This window comes from Pan paniscus, chromosome X (assembly GCF_029289425.2).
Source record: "Pan paniscus chromosome X, NHGRI_mPanPan1-v2.0_pri, whole genome shotgun sequence".
Taxonomy (NCBI): Eukaryota; Metazoa; Chordata; class Mammalia; order Primates; family Hominidae; genus Pan; species Pan paniscus.
In genome coordinates, this window is record NC_073272.2 from 150,783,390 (window position 1) to 150,804,350 (window position 20,961).

Genomic DNA, 20,961 nt, shown 5'->3' on the forward strand with positions numbered 1-20,961 from the left:
ACAATCAGATTCACTTCTTGATAACCGTCAGTGCTTTACTGTTTTGCAGTTTTAATTGTTTGCTTGGAGATTTGCTTTCTTGATAGCTTAAACTTTCTGACTTAACCATAGGTGCTGTCATGGATTCATCCAGAAAATAAGACGGTCATTGTGCGTTGCAGTCAGCCTCTTGTCGGTATGAGTGGGAAACGAAATAAAGATGATGAGAAATATCTCGATGTTATCAGGGAGACTAATAAACAAATTTCTAAACTCACCATTTATGATGCAAGACCCAGCGTAAATGCAGTGGCCAACAAGGTGAGTGGACTTAATGATGTGCTGGACACTTAGCTTACATACGGAGTGCAGTGTTTTCTGTGAATGTTTTTGCCATGATATAGAAACACATGGGTTTAAATTAATAGTTAAGAAAACCAGTTCTCTTAGACAGAAAGTAGTTTTAATCACAAAACTTAAACAAAATTGAATACATCAAAATCAAATGCAAATAAACTTTAGGTAAATAGGCATGTCTAGACTGTAATGAAATTGGGTTTTGGCCAGGACCTTGGCAGGAAAAAGTTAGATTCTCTTTAAAGGCCTTTCAGCTGTGGATGATCACTCATTGTGTACACTATTGGGGCATCTGTAAGGAGCTATGGGAAGCTGTAATTATTAAAATACTAAATTTGCATGCTTACTCAAACACTCCCTCCCCCGTACCCGTATATACTCACATATGTGTATTCTCATTTACATAAGAGAATTCAAGAAATGAGTAGGTCCACGTATGTGAGTTTTCCAGGCACAAACATATACACAAAGTTGACCGTTTTCAAAGAAGTCTGTCTCAATTGACTTTTTGCTGTAAGCAGAATATGCTGAATGCGCTTAAAACTGATTAGGGTCATCATGAACATCAGTGACTGCACAGTGTTGCCTTCAGAAGCTGCTGCAAGGTGTATGGCTGTTTGCTTGCTATACTAAATGGCCCCAGATTGATGTGCATTTTACGTTCTGTTTCTCCTTTTTGTTGTTTTTCTTTTCCTTCTCCTCCCATCATTGCTGTCACTTTCAAATGCTCACGAGGGGCCTGCCCCAAATTGCTTGCTCCCATTCCAGCTTTCAGATTTATTGTTTCTCCTCTGCTGTAAGCTTAAATTTCATCATATTTAATACATTGCTTATCCTGAGGTTATTTGTCTAGCATCTTCAATTATTCAGAACATAAGACAAGAACCAGAAAGCAAAACAAGTTCTTGAGCAGCTCAGATAGGTGCAGCAGCTTCCTAATAGAATCTGTGATATCTGTCTGGACTAGGATGTGTCAGACTGCATGCATGCATGCAGAGCTCAACTCTTCATTATTTGTGCACAGATCTTCTGTCCTACACGTTTAATCCTGGGCCACCTCCCCATCCCCATGCATGCTTTTAAACCAGCTATTTGTTATTATGGTTGTTTTTTGGTCCAGAGATGATTTTGAAATTATATGTGAAGCAGTCAGTAAGTTAAATTGACAAGTAAATTAGGAATCGTAAGTGAAACACTCAGGAAATTAAATCTAACTCTAAATATCTTCTTGGATTGTCCTTAATTTTATATATCTGTGTACCTATTATCTTTCATATATATTTCAGGGTGAATACATATATATATATATATATATATATATCAATATTTTCATGTACATATTTAGCCTGAAATAGATATGATATAGCATTACAATGAAGTATTTACAACGAATATTTTAGAATATTAAAATGCATGAAATGGATACACTAATTAAAGCTCATTCCAGCAATAGAATTCCTGAAGGCCTTTTTAACACTCAGGAAACAAGCCTCTATTTCTAGTCCTCTTAGGAGTCAAGGGAAGGAAAATATCAAGGAAAAAGTCTAAGCTTTACAGATCTCTGTCATTCTTTTAAAAAGCTCACTTGTTTCCCCCTTCCTCTGCTGTGTCTCTCCGCTAGTCGCTAGTCGTCTATATCCATAGCAACAGGCCCGTAGACCTTTACATCATCGTCCTAGGTAATCTACATTGTTCTTTTTTGTTGAAGAAAGGAAAACCAAAAAGAATACTTCAAAAGTAACCAGAGATGTAGAATTTGAACTTTCAGGAACTCAGTGTGTGCTTGACTAATTGATTGTTGCCCTTTCTGACCTTCTGTTCTCCTTGGACCTAATTGTTCCTCCCTTACGGATATTTAGAAATTTACATCCCCAGATGCAACAAGCAACGGCACATCATTTTAAATTAAACAAAATCCAAGGATTGGTAAGATCTAGCAGCAAGCCGCTTCTATTTTTGTGGCAGTACATCGTGATGAATTAATGTGGAACTGTGCTAATGTCTGTTTTTACCAGAAACATTAGCGATGAGTAATAAAGTATATTTTTCCTTTTATTTTTTCACTTATTTTCAGTTTTTTATGAAGAGAACTCTAGTTTCAAGAATCTCTTTGAAAATCACCATAACTATTTAAAAACCACATGTGTAGAGAAGCAGGAAGAGGAGAAAGTGGCCCACTTAAATAATAAATTGCTTATTTATTAGCTAATAACTTTTTTAAAACAACACTGTGAATGTTTACTGTCTACTTACCACTGATACTATTTAGAGCAAGCTCTAAAGAAATATTTCTGCCTAACTATATTTTCTTGCCTAGAGTCTTTAGAGACCAAGATCTCTGGCTTTTAACATAGGTCTCCAAGTTTGAAACCTAAATGGATGGTAGCCTTACTTCTGCAGGAAACCTTTTTCTGTGACTACCTCCAGGAAAAAACAAAAACAAAAAACAAAAAACAAAACCTAAGTTTCTTTGGCCCTTCTATCCATGGCTACAAGCTTATATTCCTTCCATTGTTGTTAATAAAGAGAAAATAGGCATATTGTAGCTATGGCACATTTGTCTGGTGACTTCTCCTTTCCTCTTCAGCCCCAGGCAGATGTTTCCCTGTTCTGTTCCTACAGGCACTCTGGAGTTAGTATAATATTGTTTTCTTTGCAAGTCTCAGAACTGTTTAACTTTTTCTTAAAGGGCCAGAGGCCACATGTTCTATGCCATTTCAAAACGTTTAAGCAGAATGCAGCCAGATTCCTAAATGAAACCATAGCATCTCTTTTTGTCAGTGTGGAAAATGGGCACTCTTCATGCTGTGAAGATGAACCAAAGCCTGCCCTGGCAAGTTAATACTTGTAGTTGCTGCAGTAGGCGGTAGCCATCTTGTCTCCTCTTGAAATCTTCTATTCTTTCAGAGCTCACTATGTGCAGTGCTCTCTCACTGGTGTTTGCATAGCAGAGAAATAGTCATGGTTTAGTAGAAAAAGTTTGAGCTTTGAAGCCAGACTTAGACTTAAATTCCACTTATTACCTATGTGACTTAGGGGATAGTTAACTAGCGTCTCTGAGTTTCTGTTTTCTCATTGGCAAAATGGGGACAGTAATACCTATCTTGCAGCACTGCTGAAGAGAGAGAAAATTATGTAAAGCAAGAGTCACAGTACCTGGGATGTCATAGGAGTTCATTAAATAGTGGCTGGCATTAGCTATTATAATAGAGTGTGGTTCCTTTAATAGTATGAGACCTAGGTAATATTATCCCCTGTTTTACAGGAGAGGATGTTGAGGCTCAGAAATGTTAAGTGCCTTGTCCCAGATCACATGGCAAGGAGAAGCTGAAGCTGAGCTATCTCAGCCTGGGTCTGACTCCAAAGCCTGTTGTTTTCCTCTAATGCATCACGTCCTACGTGAGTGCTGTTACAGTGCCAGAGGTGCCTGCTGCTGCCTCAGTCTGGCTGCCTCCCCCCTTCCCCCTGAAGAGTACTATTAGAGATACAAAACTAATGGAGAACGAGGACCTTTCACAACCTGCTTTTGCCTTTCCAGATCCGGAAGAAGAGCTATTAATTATAGAGCATTTTGAGGATGATTTTTTTCCTTAGGAATACAGATTCCCCAGGAAATTGCCAGCCTTCTGTCTTTTTTTCAACTCAAAGTATGACTAATGTTTTTGAGACTTGTTGTTGGCTAGGAAGTCAAGTCACATCAATTATTCATTTAAATTGGAGGGTTTGGGGTTATTTGGAGGACAAATAACTAGAAATATTTGTGTAAGTTTCTGATGAAATAGAAAACTCAACTGATTGTTTGTATTTCATGTTGTTTCTTAGGCAACAGGAGGAGGATATGAAAGTGATGATGCATATCATAACGCCGAACTTTTCTTCTTAGACATTCATAATATTCATGTTATGCGGGAATCTTTAAAAAAAGTGAAGGACATTGTTTATCCTAATGTAGAAGAATCTCATTGGTTGTCCAGTTTGGAGTCTACTCATTGGTTAGAACATATCAAGGCAAGTATATTTTGTGAAAATATTTGTGTATATAAAAAAGAATGTAATTGTTTAGTGGAATGGAGATATTTTTAAATTCCTTAAAAAAATGGACATTGAGAGATAAACTTTGTAGTAGAGGGCCACATTTAACAGTTTTATGTTGCTTTATAATTTGCTTACCTAAATTAAAGATTTCACATCATCACTCCAGAATATATTTAGAGTTTGCAAAGACATCTCTTTCCATCTTTCAGTATTAAGTCGTTCAGTCTTTCATGCAGGTTTATTTAGGAATAGCCAATTTATTATCTAACCATTACTGGGTATGACCTCTTTGGACCTAGATAGAGGTGGTTAGTTTTGTTTTTTTTTTGTTGTTTTTTGTTTTTTTGAAACTAATCTCAAATGACTTATTTTAAAGAATTGGTTTTGTGTTTTATTATGTTCAATCCTTTATCCTGATAAAGGCAGCGATAATCCTCCACTTTTTAAAAAGTACTTGAAGCGATCTGAGGGAACTAACACTTTTAGAAACCATTTAGTTCTGTACACAAACAAAAAGTCAGCTTTAATGTATAGGTGAATTATTAAGATATATTCTCTAGTCAAATTTTGTTTTCCAACTTACCCTTCATCTGCAAGTGGTGGCATGCTCTTCTCAGCTAGCGAGGCTCACCCTCTTGGTGTCATCCTACATTTCTTTAGCTCCTGCACCGAGCTAATCATCAAGTACCACAGGCCCTTCCTTGGAAACATGTCTGTCACTCTCATAGTCCCCTCACCCCCACACTGGCAGCATTCAAACTAGGCCATTACTACCCCTATCTTTGCACTCTTAAAATGGTTCTGTTTTCTCTTCCTTCCCTCTCGTATCTATTCTATAAGCAGCTGACAGAACATTTTCCTAAAATATCCTGCTATTCCAAAACCTCTGGGGGCTCCCAACAGCCTAACCTGACAGCCACACCCCTGTTCATCTGGCTTCTGCAGGTTTGTAGATTAACCTGCAACTACAGAAATCCTTACTCTTCCTAATTCCATCTCACTTACGCCTGTTTCTGGGCCTTTGTCTAGGTTGTCCTCTTTCTCTAGAATGGATTCCCCCATCCTTCCACTTTCTTCAAGGACCAGATCAAATCCCACCAAATCTCAAAGGGAATGTTCCTTCCACTGACTTTGCTATACATTATGTCTCTTTTTACACATACCTATCATCTCTTCAATCATATGTGAACCTCCTTAAAGTCTTATACCATTTTCCCATTCACAAGGTCTAACATAAAAACCAAAATAAAACTTTTTATTATACAATAGTTTTCAATTGACAGAAAAATTGTAAAAGTGCTATAGAAAGTTCCCATATACCCAACCGAGTTTTTCTTCTTATTGACATCTTACACTGCTCACAACTATGGCATGTCACATTGTACAGTATACTAGTCACAACTAATAAGCCAATATTTGTACATTATTAACTTATTATTAATAAAGTTCATACTTTATTTGGATTTCCTTAGCTTTTACCTAATGTCCTTTTTCTGTTTAAGGATCCCATCCAGGTATCACATTATAGTTAGTTGTTACAATTAGGTTTTTTTTTTTTTTTTTTTTTTTACAATTCATTGGTGAGGATGACAAATTCATAAAAAAATGAAAGGCAAAATAAAAATAAGATTTGATTGGGACCTTGGTCAAGAGAAACACCATGCATTTGGGGTAGTGATGGGCCGTCCACCTGGTGGTGTCTAGCAGGCAGGCTTTCTGCAAAGTAGAACCCAAAATAGAGACTTAACACAGAGATGTTGGTTTGGCAGTCAGCTATTGGGCAACAAACGCAAGCAAAGCCCTTTAATGTAGATTCTGAGAGAGGATGTGTGGGGAAAAGATCAGAGGACTTTGAGTGGAGCTTTGGGCCTGTTTGTATTCAGGGCAGGAGGTGAGAAGTGGAGCTCAGTGAAGGAGGCATACCAGAGAAATGGACATCAAAGGAGGATATTGGAAGGTAAAGAAAGGGTCTTAAGAAGAAAGGGTCAGTGGTACTTGAAGGAGGTTTATTAGCAAGGTCCTTTATGACCTTGGGGGTGTCTAGTGATGTGGTGGGTGTGAGTGAGAAAATAGAGGTAATGAATATCAACTGTTCTTTTAATAAGAGAGAGAGTTAAGGAAGGGGGAAGTGTTGAGGATCATATGACTATGAGAAGGGCTTTTCAAGTCATGGGAAGCTTCAGCCTGTTTTGTAGACAAAGAGAAAAGATTTACTTCAGGAATTTTTTTAAGGGAAATAATCACACAGGTCTGAAAATATGAATATACTAGAATGCTTATGATAGCGGAAAAACGGAGCCAGCATGGTGGCTCACGCCTGTAGTCCCAGTGCTTTGGGAGGTCACAGTGGGAGGATCACTTGAGCCCAGGAGTTTGAGACCACCCTGGGCAACGTAGTGAGACCCTGCTTCTTACAAAACTCAAACAAACAAACAAAAAAACAAAAAATAGTTGTAGTGGTGCACAACTGTAGTCCCAGCTACTCAGGAGGCAGAGGCAGGAAGATTGTTTGAGCCCAGGAATTTTCAGGCTGCAGTGACCTATTAATATGATTGTACCACTGCATTCCAGCCTGGGTGACAGAACAAGGCCCCATCTCTTTAAATAAAAAGTGGAAAAGCATTGGAAAGAACCTAAATGTACAAGAAAAGTTATATATATATACACATATATATATGTGTGTGTGTGTATATATATATATATATATACACACACACACATACAGAATTTAGAAAGGTATCCACCAATATGTGAATAATTATTATTTCTGAGTAATAGGGCTATGTTTTCTCCATTTTTTTCCAGGGAATATATATTTTCTAAATAAGAGGAAAAGCTTTTTTTTAAAAGAGAGAGCACAGGTACAGGAGTTATTGGCAAGGTGGCTCAGCTGCTACTCTGAGCTAGATAGAAGGAAGAGAGACTGGGTGAGAGTAGGTCTTGTTCAATGGCTCAGATGTCTGAGGAAGTTAGGAGGTAAGGCCATCTGCAAAAGATGAAGTATGGAAGTTAGCACTTAAGGAATGTGGGAAATGTTTTAAGAGACCTCTCTAAGGTTTTATAGTTTTGTCTATAGCAAAGAGGATATGAAAGAAATGAAAGAAACTGTCATTGTTCTGTACGGAAGCCAAAGGAGTTACCAGGAGACTGGGGAGTCTAGGTGGACACTTGTAATGATATCTGACTCAGGGCTTCTCAGGCATCAGTCACATCATAGCAATTCAGACAGTGAAGCAGAGTTGTGGATAGCCTTGAGTTGGACCTTGAATACTGGATGGAACAAGGGGAAACCCATTCCCTGCCTCTTCCAGTTTCTTGTAGGCATATCATTCCATCCTCTGCCTCTGTGGTCACATTGCCTTCCCCTCTTCTGTCTGTATGAAATCTCCCTCTGCCTCTCTCTTATCAGGATTTGTGTGATGTAATTTAGGGCCCACCTGGATAATCCGGAATAATCTATCTTCTCAAAATCACTAAGTTGATCACATCTGCAAAGTCCCTATTACCATGTGAGGTAGTATACACAGGTTCCAGGGATTAGGACGTGGACATCTTTGGTGACCATTATTCAGCCTCTATACTATCTTTTATAGCCCTGGGTCTGCTGACAGGTGGCATGGCCATCACTAACCTGTAATCTGGTGAAATGGTGTCACCATTCAATGTATGAAAGCAGGGCAAGCCTTTTGCAATGAGAAAATCACCATCCTTAGCATGCCTCTCAAATCATCATTCCAGTTCACTGACAGCCCCAGCAGAGTGGAAGAAGGACTCTGTAGTGTCTGGAGCTTGTATTTCCTCTTTGTCCTTTTCAATACAATACTCTTCCCCTATAGTCCTGCTTCTTTTAAAGTATCATATTGTTTTGGCCTTCTTGGATGGCAGCTAGCCCTCATTGAGCCTATGCTCAATGTGAGCACTTTATGGGGAGCATCTTTTAGTCCAAGACAAGCTAGCGGGGACATGGCTCATTTCTTCACAGTAGAGAGAGAGAAACCATGGTTACTCAATTGGCCCAAAGCACGAGATATCAAAAGTGGAATGAGGTTTCACGCCCAGGTCTTCTGCCATAGAGCCAGTGCTCTTAACTACCGTGATGTATACTGCTTGATGGCTGTCGTTTCTTTCATCAGTCACAAGTCCATCAGATTATTTAAGAGTTTTTGGTCGTGTGTTTTTAAAACTCTGGTTTAGTTTTATTAGATAATTATAGCTGTTTCTGTCAGAAGTGATCGTGGGAATTAATACTTAATTGGAACACAGCTAACATTTTTGAAAATAATTGGCTGAGATTGAGTCCTTTTTATATTATAAGTGAGGGAAGTATCTCGAGTGAGAGTTGCCCTCTGTAAAAATGCATTAGAACCCCAACTTCATTAAATTGGACTCAAGTGATCTAGTATATTACCATTGCTTCTCAACAGCCCTTTCTTCAGAAGTACTTCAAATGAAAATTGTAAACAGGATTTCAAGGAGAATACTTAAAATGCTTGAAGAAATAAACGGCTCTAGTCATTTTAGGAGTAATGGATTTTGTACAACTAATTGATGTACATCCTTAGGTCCCTTAACCTTTCCTTCTTGGCACTACTTTATCCACTTATCTTTAGTTACATTGTATATGTAAAACTAATGAAGTTACATTTCTTTATTTTTATTTTTGTAGATTCAAGGGGTAAATGTACAGGTATGTCACATAGATGTTGCATAGTAAGGTTTGGGTTTCTAGTTTACCCGTCACCCAAATAGTGAGCATTGTATCCAGTACGTAATTTTTCAACCCTCATACATCAGATCTTTCACTTGGTCCGCCTTTTCCGTGAATTAGTTAAAATAAGCGAATTTCCATTTCCTTGAATTGGGTAAAATGACTATAATACATGTCTGTTGCATGGCTGTTAGAATTTTGGAAGCTCCATGGAAGAAATCTTTTAAAAACCAACCCAAAATTACATAATATATACAAATTGTTGATACGCATGTGAAAAGATGGAACTCCTCTCATACATTGTTTCTGGGAATGTGAAATGGTACAACCACTTTTTAAAATAGTTTGGCAGTTTCTTTTAAAAATTAAACATATGGCCAGGCACAGTGGCTCACGCGTGTAATCCCAGCACTTTGGGAGGCCGAGGCGGGTGGATCACGAGGTCAGGAGATCGAGACCATCCTGGCTAACACGATGAAACCCCATCTCTACTAAAAAATACAAAAATTAGCTGGGCGTGGTGGCGGGTGCCTGTAGTCCCAGCTACTCAGGAAGCTGAGGCAGGAGAATGGCATGAACCCAGGAGGCGGAGCTTGTAGTGAGCCGAGATCCTGCCACTGCACTCCAGCCTGGGCGAAAGAGCGAGACTCTGTCTCAAAAAAAAAAAAAAAAAAAAATTAAACATATATTCACCATATGATCCAACCGTTTCACTCCAAGATATTTTACCCGAGAGAAATAAAAACACTGTGTCCCTTCAAAAAATGTGTATGCAAAAGTTCATGCCAGCACTATTCATAGTAACCAAATGCTAGAAACAACCAAATGTCTATCAGTTGATGAATGGATAAATAACGTGGTCGGTCTATATACAATGGAAGGTTATGTGACCATGAGAAGGAATGAAGTACTGATTCATGCCACAACACAAATGAACCTTGAAAACATGAATGCTAAGTGAAAGAAGCCAATCACAAAAGGCCACCTATTGCATTATCCTATTTATGTAAAATTTCTAGTAAAGGCAAACTATAGAGACAGGAAGCAAATCAATAGTTGCCTGGGGCTCAAGGTGGGAGAAAGATTGACCTTAGATGGCACAAGTAAACTTTTTGGGTGATGCAGGTGTTCTACAACTACATTATGGTGATAATTGCACAACTGTATAAATTTGCTAAATCTTATTGCACTCACACTCAGGATGGGTATATTCCATGGTTTATAAAGTATGTTTCTGTAAATGCATGAATCATCAAAAAATGACATCATAGCAATAACTTGTTGTATACATAAATTTATTGATACTTCTAAGTCTCAAATTTTTACTAGAATACTTTCACTTTAAGTACCCTACTGTTTATGAGCCAAATAAGAGTTGATATATTGCCAATTTAAAGGTCAAAAGGTGGATTTCACTGTATCATACTTTTACAGTCTAGACGCGACCTGTTGGGTCAGTGATTTTTTTTTTAATCTGATCACAGTTTTGGATTGAATTTTTGTCCCGCAAAAATTTATATGTTGAAGTCCTGACCCCCTGTACCTCAGAGCGTGACCCTATTTGAAAAGAAGGTCTTTGCAGACATGTTTAGTTGAAATGAAACTGTACTGGAGTAGTGTGGGCTCTTACTTTGTTATGACTAGTGCCCTTATAAAAAGAAATTTGGACACAGACACACACACACAGTGAGACTGCCATGTGAAGATTGGCTGCCCCAAGCCAAGGAACGACCAGAGGCTAGAAGAGTGACCTGGAAAAGATCTTTAGTGGTGAGCATGGCACTGCCAGCACCGTGATCTCAAACTTCTAGCCTCCAGAACTGTGAGACAATATATTTTTGTTGTTTAAGCCTCATAGTTTCTGGTACTTTATGACAGCCCTAGCACACTATCGCAATCACATCCATGAAAATAAGTTTGAGATGCAGTTTGGCTTTTCATTTGTTTCAGTTTGTTTTTTAACACCTGGGCACATTCAAATGCAGTGTCTGCAGCAAAAGTAACTATCATCAGAGTGAACAGGCAACCTACAGAATGGGAGAAAATTTTTGCAATCTACCCATCTGACAAAGGGCTATATCCAGAATCTACAAAGAACTCAAACAAATTTACAAGAAAAAAAACAACCCCATCAACATGTGGGCGAAGGATATGAAGAGACACTTCTCAAAAGAAGACATTTATGCAGCCAACAGACACATGAAAAAATGCTCATCATCACTGGCCATCAGAGAAATGCAAATCAAAACCACAATGAGATACCATCTCACACCAGTTAGAATGGCGATCATTAAAAAGTCAGGAAACAACAGGTGCTGGAGAGGATGTGGAGAAATAGGAACACTTTTACACTGTTGGTGGGACTGTAAACTAGTTCAACCATTGGGGAAGACAGTGTGGGGATTCCTCAGGGATCTAGAACTAGAAATACCATTTGACCCAGCCATCCCATTACTGGGTGTATACCCAAAGGATTATAAATCATGCTGCTATAAAGACACTTGCACACGTATGTTTATTGCAGCACTATTCACAATAGCAAAGACTTGGAACCAACCCAAATGTCCATCAATGATAGACTGGATTAAGGAAATGTGGCACATATACACCATGGAATACTATGCAGCCATAAAACAGGATGAGTTCATGTCCTTTATAGGAACATGGATGAAGCTGGAAACCATCATTCTCAGCAAACTATCGCAAGGACAAAAAACCCAAACACCGCATATTCTCACTCATAGGTGGGAATTGAACAATGAGAACACTTGGACACAGGAAGGGGAACATCACACTCTGGGGCCTGTTGTGGGGTGGGGGGAGGGATAGCATTAGGAGATATACCTAATGCTAAATGACGAGTTAATGGGTGCAGCACACCAACATGGCACATGTGTACATATGTAACAAACCTGCACGTTGTGCACATGCACCCTAGAACTTAAAGTATAATTTTAAAAAAGAAAAGAAAAAAGAAAAGAAAACAAATGCAGCATCTGTAGAGGACAATCAACAGATCCTGCAGCTCTTAGTGTTTCCTTTTGATAAATCTTTGTTCTGGACATTAATATTTTAAAGCATGGCTTTTTCTAAGTTTAAAAACTATCAAATTTAAGCAGTATCTTATAGCTCCTTACTGACTCACGTATTTTTCTTTGTCAGCTCGTTTTGACAGGAGCCATTCAAGTAGCAGACAAAGTTTCTTCAGGGAAGAGTTCAGTGCTTGTGCATTGCAGTGACGGATGGGACAGGACTGCTCAGCTGACATCCTTGGCCATGCTGATGTTGGATAGCTTCTATAGGAGCATTGAAGGGTTCGAAATACTGGTACAAAAAGAATGGATAAGTTTTGGACATAAATTTGCATCTGTAAGTAAACAAAGCTAATTTCTAAAAATAGATCACTACCATTCAGGATTTTAAAACTAGTTGTTAAATTACATATTCAGTATTACAATGAAAATCTGAGGAGTGTAATAAAAACTTTACGAGTTTGAAAATGCATGATGCCTTGGGTAGTGAAAGTCTTTTTAAGAGATATGTTTATCCATCTGCACTGTTTGCAGTTTCACTTGAAAGTAATACAAAGGATCTTCATAGAAATGTTTACATTGAAATTTCATAAGAGAAGGAAGACAGACAATTCTTTCTCAAATAATATAGCTATTAGAGTCAAATATATTTTATAGACTTTTAGTTGAGGCTTTTTATTTCTGATATGCATTTTAAAAATCATCGAGAGATGAATAAGTTCAAAAGAGCTATTGTATAACATGATGACTGTAGTTAATATATTCTTGAACAATGTTAAAAGAATGGATGTAAAGTTTTCTTACCACAAAAATGGTAACTATGAGGTAATGTGTATGCTACACATTAAACAGACAGTCAATATATATAAATTTCTCTCTCAATTAAAAATAAAAATAAATAAAATTTTTTTAAAATAAGCCCCCCAAGAAAATTTTTTTAATGAAATCATCAAAAGAACATACTAAAATTCATATTCCTAGATCTTATTTCCAGATGCCCTTTGAATATACATTTTGACCCAGCTCCCCAGTGATTCTCATGAAGGGGATCCGTAGGCTACCCTTTCAGAAACACTGCTATGTATCCTTTTAGCCTTCACCCAGGTTTCATAGTGTGAATAACATTTTCAAATAGAAAGAATCATTGTGTTTTTTTGCTTGTTTGTTTGTTTTTGAGATGGAGTTTCACCCTTGTTGCCCAGGCTGGAGCGCAATGGCGTGATCTCGGCTCACTACAACCTCCACCTCCTGGGTTCAAGTGATTCTTCTGCCTCAGCCTCCCAAGTACCTGGGATTACAGGCGTGCACCACCATGCCCCGCTAATTTTTTGTATTTTTAGTAGAAATGGCGTTTCACCATGTTAGCCAGGCTGGTCTCAAACTCTTGACCTCGTGATCCGCCCACCTCAGCCTCCCAAAATGCTGGGATTACAGGCATGAGCCACTGCACCCAGTCATAGAAAGAATCATTGTTTAGTAAATGAATACATTGTGAGATTTTTTGGTTTTGTCTTGTTTTTAAGAGAGAAAGAACATTTAATTCTAATCATCATACCTTTTGGACATGATTTTAAGTCTTGAAACTTTAGGATTGTTTTCTTCGCGACTGAAAGAACTAGGTTGAGTGTATTGCTAACATACTATGTAGGATAATCATGCCCATTCTATCCATAGCTGTTCAGGACTTGTACAAAATTCTGATTATATGAAATAATTGTAATAATCACCTAGGATGATGATTCTTTGGCAATTTTTATTGGTATTTTACAGACGTTTATATACTTAATTTCCATTATTTTGAAACCTTACATTGCCTATATTGCCATGGAAGTATATATTATTTCCTCTCTGAGAAACTTGGCATTTAGAAGGCACATTGCTGAATTGCATTGTCACATTTTGTGTTATATGCTTTCTCAGTTTTGTACCCATTAATTAAAACAAATTATCTTCATCAATTTATTCAGCGAATAGGTCATGGTGATAAAAACCACACCGATGCTGACCGTTCTCCTATTTTTCTCCAGTTTATTGATTGTGTGTGGCAAATGTCAAAACAGGTAAGGAATATGAGGGATGAAAATACATTCTACTTATTGTTTAAATTAAACATTTTAATATAATGATTGGGATTTGACCCCAAAATAATACAGGGTAGAGCTAGAGATGAAGCAAGACTGGGCATGTGTGAATACTTGCAGAAGCCAGGTACATGAGCGTTCACCTTTTTATTCCTGCTACTATTGATATATCTGGGATTTTCCCTAATAAAGTTTTAAAAATTAAGTATTTAACTCTGATGTCTCTACTAGTGGAAGATCAATGGAATTGACAATACCAAGTTGTCGTTTATATACATTTTACACTGACACTTATATATAGCCGTGTCTGCTATCTCATAATAGCTTAAATAACTAAACTACACTGTACTTGCAGGAGAACCCAGAAAATCAGCCTGTTTATCTCATTTTCCTCTTTATTGCTTTATTTAACACTTAAAGTGCTCAGTCCTATATAAACTGCTAAAAAAAGAACAACTGTAGTGTGTGTGCAGATTACAGCCTCTGCTGTCCTTCCTAGAGCCCTACAATGTGGCAGCATTTGTTTACTTCTACAGTGTATCTGTCTAATTTTATAAAGTTTCAGTCCCAGTTTTTCATGCTTTGTTTGCTTGTTTTTGTTTAGTTCCCTACAGCTTTTGAATTCAATGAACAATTTTTGATTATAATTTTGGATCATCTGTATAGTTGCCGATTTGGTACTTTCTTATTCAACTGTGAATCTGCTCGAGAAAGACAGGTGAGTTAAAATGCTATTTTTTTTTTTTGATACATTAGGCTTGCCAAAATGTATGTAGTCTGCCATGAAATATAAAAAATATGATAGCTTGTAAGACACTGTCTTTGACCTCAAAGAGTAGGAATTACATTAAAGGTATGCATTTTGTGTTATATAAAGGAATACCTGAGGCTGGGTAACTTACAAAGAAAAGAGGTTTAATTGGCTCACAGTTCTGCAGGCTGTACAAGGAGCATAGTGCCGGCATCTGCTTAGTTTCTGGTGAGAGCCTCAGGCTGCTTCCACTCATGGCAGAAGGTGAAGGGGAGCCAGTGTGTAGAGATCATATGGTGGAAGAGGAAGCAAGAGAGAGGGGAGAGGGTGCCAGGCTCTTTGTAACAACTCAGCTGTCTTGGTAACTAATATAGAGTGACAACAAACACCTAAGAGAGAGCATTAATCTGTTCATGAGGGACCTGTCCTCATGACCCAAACACCTCCCACTAGGTCCCACCTCCAAAATTGGGGATCAGATTTCTTTTTCTTTATTTTTTTGTTTGTTTGTTGTTGTTGTTGTTGTTTGAGACAGGGTTTCACTGTCGCCCAGGCTGGAGTACAGTGGCACAATCTTGGCTCACTGCAACCTCCGCCTTCCTGGCTTAAGCAAGATTCTCCCACCTCAGCCTCCTGAGTAGGTGGGACCACAGGTGCACACCACCACAGCCAGCTAATTTTTGTATTTTTAGTAGTGATGGGGTTTTGCCATGTTACCTGGGCTGGTCTCGAACTCCTGAGCTCAAGTGATCCACCCGCCTCACCCTCCCAAAGTGCTGGGATTGCAAGTGTGAGCCACTGCGCCCAGCCTGGCGATCAGATTTCAACATGAGGTTTGGAGAGAACAAATATTCAAACTATGACAGAGGTTCCCCCAAAAGTAAAAATATAGCTACCATATGATCCAGCACTCCCACTATTGGATACATATCTAAAGGAAATGAAATCATCATGTCAAAGAGGTTGTCTGCAATCTCATGTATATTGCAGCACTATTCACAGTAGCCAAGATATGGACTCAACCTGTGTCCATCAACAGATGAATAAAGAAAACGTAGTACCTATATACAGTAGACTACTACTCAGCCATAAAAAAGGAAATCCTACCATTTGCAACAACATAAGTAAATCTGGAGGACATTATGCTAAGCGAAATAAACCAGGCACAGAAAGACAAATACCACATGATTTCCCTTATGTGTGGAATCTAAGAAAACTCGAACCTATAGTAACAGAGAGTAGAAGGGTAGTTACCAGGGGCTGGGGAAGGGGTAAGGGAAAGAGGAACATAGTGGTCAAAAGATACAAACCTTCAGTTATAAGTACTAAAGACCTAATGTGCAGTATGGTAATTATAGTTAATAATAATGTATATTTGAAATTTGCTAAAATAATAGATCTCAAGTGTTCTCACTGCAAAAAAAATTGGTAACTATATGAGGTGACAGATGTTAATTAGCTTGATTGAGGTGATTATTTCATAATGTATACATATATCAAAATATCACATCGTATACCTTAAATATGTACAATTTTTATTTGTCAGTTGTAAATAATACTGGGGGAAAAACACAATTGTTTCTGGGAAAAGAGGTGAGAGAGAGCACTTTTTTTCATAACCTTGTCAAACGATTTGACTTTTTAAACTATGTGCATATATAAAAATAAAAAGAGTAACATGCAAATAAATACAATGTGGTATATAGATTTTGGCATCAAAAAGGTACAACTGAGGTTTTAGGTGGATTCAGAGAAAGGCAAAATTATGCTGTCATTATTCATGAAATGAAATACATATGTTTAAGACATTTCTTTTATTTTTCTTTTGAGATGGAGTTTCGCTCTTGTCACCCAGGCTGGAGTGCTGTGGCGCGATCACGGCTCACTGCAACCTCTGCCCCCCAGGTTCAAGCAATTCTCCTGCCTCAGCCTCCCAAGTAGCTGGGACTACAGGTGCCTGCCACCACTCCCAGCTAATTTTTGTATTTTTGGTAGAGACGGGGCTTCACCATGTTGGCCAGGCTGGTCTCAAACTCCTGACCTCAGGTGATCCGCCTGCCTCATCCTCCCAAAGTGCTGCAATTACAGGCGTGAGTCACCACACCCGGCCACGAAATTTCTTTAGTCACTTATTTTGGGATGTTCTTTTTGGTTTCCAGTTTTACCTTATTGCTCTTTTCTTATTAAAGTCATTACTAGGAAAAGTTTCAGATTCTACCTTTGGTAATTTTAATTCTTGTATTTTTGTTTCCCTAGCTTTGGTGTTTTTTTTTTTTTCTTCCTCTCTCTAGTTTATGGTCAAAATTTTGTAAACGCCTGCAATAAAAAGCAATGAAAATGTGAATATCTTTATGAGATGGCAACACTAGGCTGAAAAGCTTAGACTTCGTGTAGTCAGTTATCCAGATGTTTTCAGAGATATGGATGTTGACATGATGTAGATTAAACATCTGGATGGTTGATTAAAATAACTGTGTCCAGATGCGTACTGTCAAGTAGACACAGATTAAGATTTCATAGTTCCAACAAATGGAAAAGTTTTAAAAGTCATTGGGATCTTAGGATAATTTTTCTTTTCACTGAATTAAAAAGAGTATACCACCCATCTGTTCATAAATGTTTTACCTAGCCGGGAATACTCTTCTTTGGTCAGTGAATTGCATTTAATGGTACAGTATCCTGCGCCCCTGTCTTCAGGCAGAAATAGTGGCTCTCAAGCTAGGCCATTACCTATGCAAATATCGATAAGTGGCTGCCAAGCACTCACTGGCCCATGAGGCTTTTTGAGCTATTATGAGGATAATGTAAATGTATGATTCAATTTGATGCTGAACTGTATTGCTACAGGCTGCAAAATGGTTTGTGGATTTATGTGTGTTTTTACTTAGGCTTTCCACTTTCTCTCTCTCTCTCTCTGTAGAAGGTTACAGAAAGGACTGTTTCTTTATGGTCACTGATAAACAGTAATAAAGAAAAATTCAAAAACCCCTTCTATACTAAAGAAATCAATCGAGTTTTATATCCAGTTGCCAGTATGCGTCACTTGGAACTCTGGGTGAATTACTACATTAGATGGAACCCCAGGATCAAGCAACAAGTAAGTGAAGTAGCACTGTTAAAAGATAGCAATGTCAACTGCTTGCCTTAGATAATGTTATTTGGTATGGATTTTTTTTAACAGCATGAAGAAAAATATCAGACTCTAAAAACACACTTATTGTTAAAGTCAACCTTAATTTAAATTTTTTTAATTACTAAACCATGTGTTTTGACGTTAAGCTGCAATTCTTCTGCCAATGTGATATAATTGTTTACTATAATGCAAGCTGATTTAAAGCTCTAGAAAATTTGAGTTTTCATAGCCAGAGATTTCCTTTGATCACTTGAAGTAGTTATTCATTATATAGACATTGTTTGAAAATTCTTTACGTTGACTAGACTTAGATGATCCTGTTAAGAAAATGTTTGGTACTCTCATTCAGGTGTATGCACTAGGTCAGCTAACATCAGATTGCTTTTCACTGAGGGTATTTACTTCTAAAATAAAGATAATTACTCTGTCAATGGTAGTAAATTCAGTTGGCCATTTATCAAACAAAAATGGAAACAATGAGTTTGAAGTGAAAGACTCTACATTTTGTTAAAGACACACTTGGGCTTTCCATTCTCCCACCTCCACTCCATCCATAATCAGAAGGAAAAACAGCCTGCAGTACTTCAGTTTATTGATTTGTTCTAAGCATTGTAAATATTCAGTATTTGTGATGGTTCTTTGTAAAGGTTTGCACATTTTCCTGCAGTGTGGGTGGTCGACTACCTGTTCTCACAGTTCAGTCTTGCATCAGCACCAGCTTTAATGCCAGAAATAGGCTGGCCACAGCAGGGTCCCGTAGCTGTGGCCTCTCTCTCAGATTGTTCATTCCTCTCAGGCAGTTGGCTGCATGCCAGTCTGTGCCCTACCTCCTCACTGGAGAAGTGCCCATTTCAAGCTGGCACCCTCATTTCAAGGTCTGTGCTACTCGCGTGAAAGGCTTTTGCAATTTGGTGATGGTTGAAATGTGTATTCTTTTGGAAAGTGACAGATTCCAGGGCTTGAGAACATTCACTTGTTTAGTTTGGAATTTGAGAAGCACATGGGAGGAATTTATTTAACAGTAGTTCTAGCATTTTGGAATATCAAGGAAAGAATAAATAATAATCCTTACAGAATTCTAACTGCTTTTACAAGAGATGTGTTCCTTATTAAAAATTTTTTTTATAGATGAGCACTGTGTTTGTCCTATAAAATAAGCCTTTTCCATATTTGTCATGGCTTGTTTTTAAAATATTGGCAATGAGAAAGTACGGACAGTTTTTGTGTAAGTCCTGTAATGTCTTCTCACCCATTTGTACTTGGAGAAATTCTTGAAATTCAAGGAATTTGGAGCAGTTCATTTCTGAATTCCTAAAGGTAATAATGATAATTGTGTGACAGGTCAAGTTTGAGGGTACATCATTAGAAGAACTTATTAGAATATATTTATCCCCCTTAGTCTCACAGATCTTGGCAAAATGGAACTGGCCTGGAGAGGAGTGCTCATTCTCTGGTAGGGGTTTTTACTTCGAGACAGGAATTGGCCTATATTATGATCTATTGGCATGAATTCAGAAAAGAAATAACTTATCCTTTCTATGTGGATTTTCTGAATATGAAGGATCCTACACACATCTTTATCTCCCTAGGCACTTTGTGTTTTCATCTACCAAATATTGAATGTTCTCACGCGTCAGGCACTAGGGGGATGCAGAGACTAAGAAGAAATGGTCTCCGCCCATGAGTAGCTCCCAAGCTGGTAGGGGCGGCCAGAAACATAAGCCAGTGATTATAATGCACAGGGATAAGTGTAAGAATAAAAGTATGAAGTAAGTACATTAGGTTTTCTTAAAGATCTGCTTATGTAGAACATTATTTCATACAGAAATAGATTAAATCGCATAGGACTTTTAAAAGTACATAATATAAACCTAAAAGAATGTACTTAACCACTTAAAAGTTAAATTGTTATTCAGTTGTGTGAGCCAGAAGGTATACAAACAATTACTGGCCACCTGTAGTATTCACAGCACTATGGTGGTATACTATCAATGTTGAAAGATACAAAAGAATATACAGCCTCATAATGAGCTGTTAGCCTCAAAGAAGGCAGGATTAGTGTGCTTTTAAAAGCAAAAGCCACCAACCCTTGCTGACATAAAATCTCAGCAGAGTTTATGGAAAGACCAATGCTTACATTTGAAAAGCTATCAATAAGTAGATCTGGTACTTTTATTTAATACAAGGAAGTTACTCATGTCAAAAGCATAGTCACATTACAAACCTGAGTAGGAATTTTGGCTGCCAGTGACCATCATACGGTACTCTAGGAACCACTGCATTCCATGTAGCTGTTAATCAGGGTTACACTGGATGTACTGAAATTTTATATAGTGGTAACTGAAGGATGAGATTCAGGACAAATATTAGCAGGTTGACCTGTGTGGCATTTGTTTCAGTCATTTTTTATAGAAAAATTTAAAGGGATATGAATATGAAAATTGTTTGAAGCCTACAATACTTCCATAATGAGCTGATTGCCTATCTTCTTTTCCATGCCAAGCTGGGACATACTTTATAATTCATTTCCCAAGTGAGAAGTTGAGGTATAGTATTTTGTCACTTGGCTTCAAGTTTTCATTTCTTGTTGTCTTTGTATTCTATCACAAATGGACTCTTCTCTTCTTTTACCTCCTCTAAGTGGTTTGTGTTTGTCTTTAGCCCAATAACTTCTATATATTTTATACCCATTACTTGACTGAATTATCTTTTTATTTCTAACAGTTTTTCTGTTTACTCTTTTCAGTTTTCTGATGATACAGTCATGCCATCTGCAAAAATTACTGTTACCCGATTTCTTTTTCTTATCTAATTGCACATGCTCATTGTAATATTCAAGCTGATTCTAAATTCTAATACTCATATTTCAAAGGGAGGTTTTAAAA

General features: G+C 37.7%; 1 protein-coding gene across 3 annotated transcripts in view; it reads left to right on the forward strand.

Annotated features, from left to right (window-relative positions):
* MTM1 (myotubularin 1) overlaps positions 1-20,961 on the forward strand; it is a 104,765-nt gene that overhangs the window by 77,209 nt on the left and 6,595 nt on the right. For all 3 annotated transcript variants that reach the window (XM_034949406.3, XM_034949408.3, XM_034949407.3), the window contains exons 9-14: positions 112-300; positions 4,159-4,344; positions 12,242-12,448; positions 14,079-14,171; positions 14,797-14,910; positions 17,864-18,040. In XM_034949406.3, coding sequence (XP_034805297.1) covers positions 112-300; positions 4,159-4,344; positions 12,242-12,448; positions 14,079-14,171; positions 14,797-14,910; positions 17,864-18,040 — 966 coding nt within the window. The remainder of the gene's footprint in view (positions 1-111; positions 301-4,158; positions 4,345-12,241; positions 12,449-14,078; positions 14,172-14,796; positions 14,911-17,863; positions 18,041-20,961) is intronic.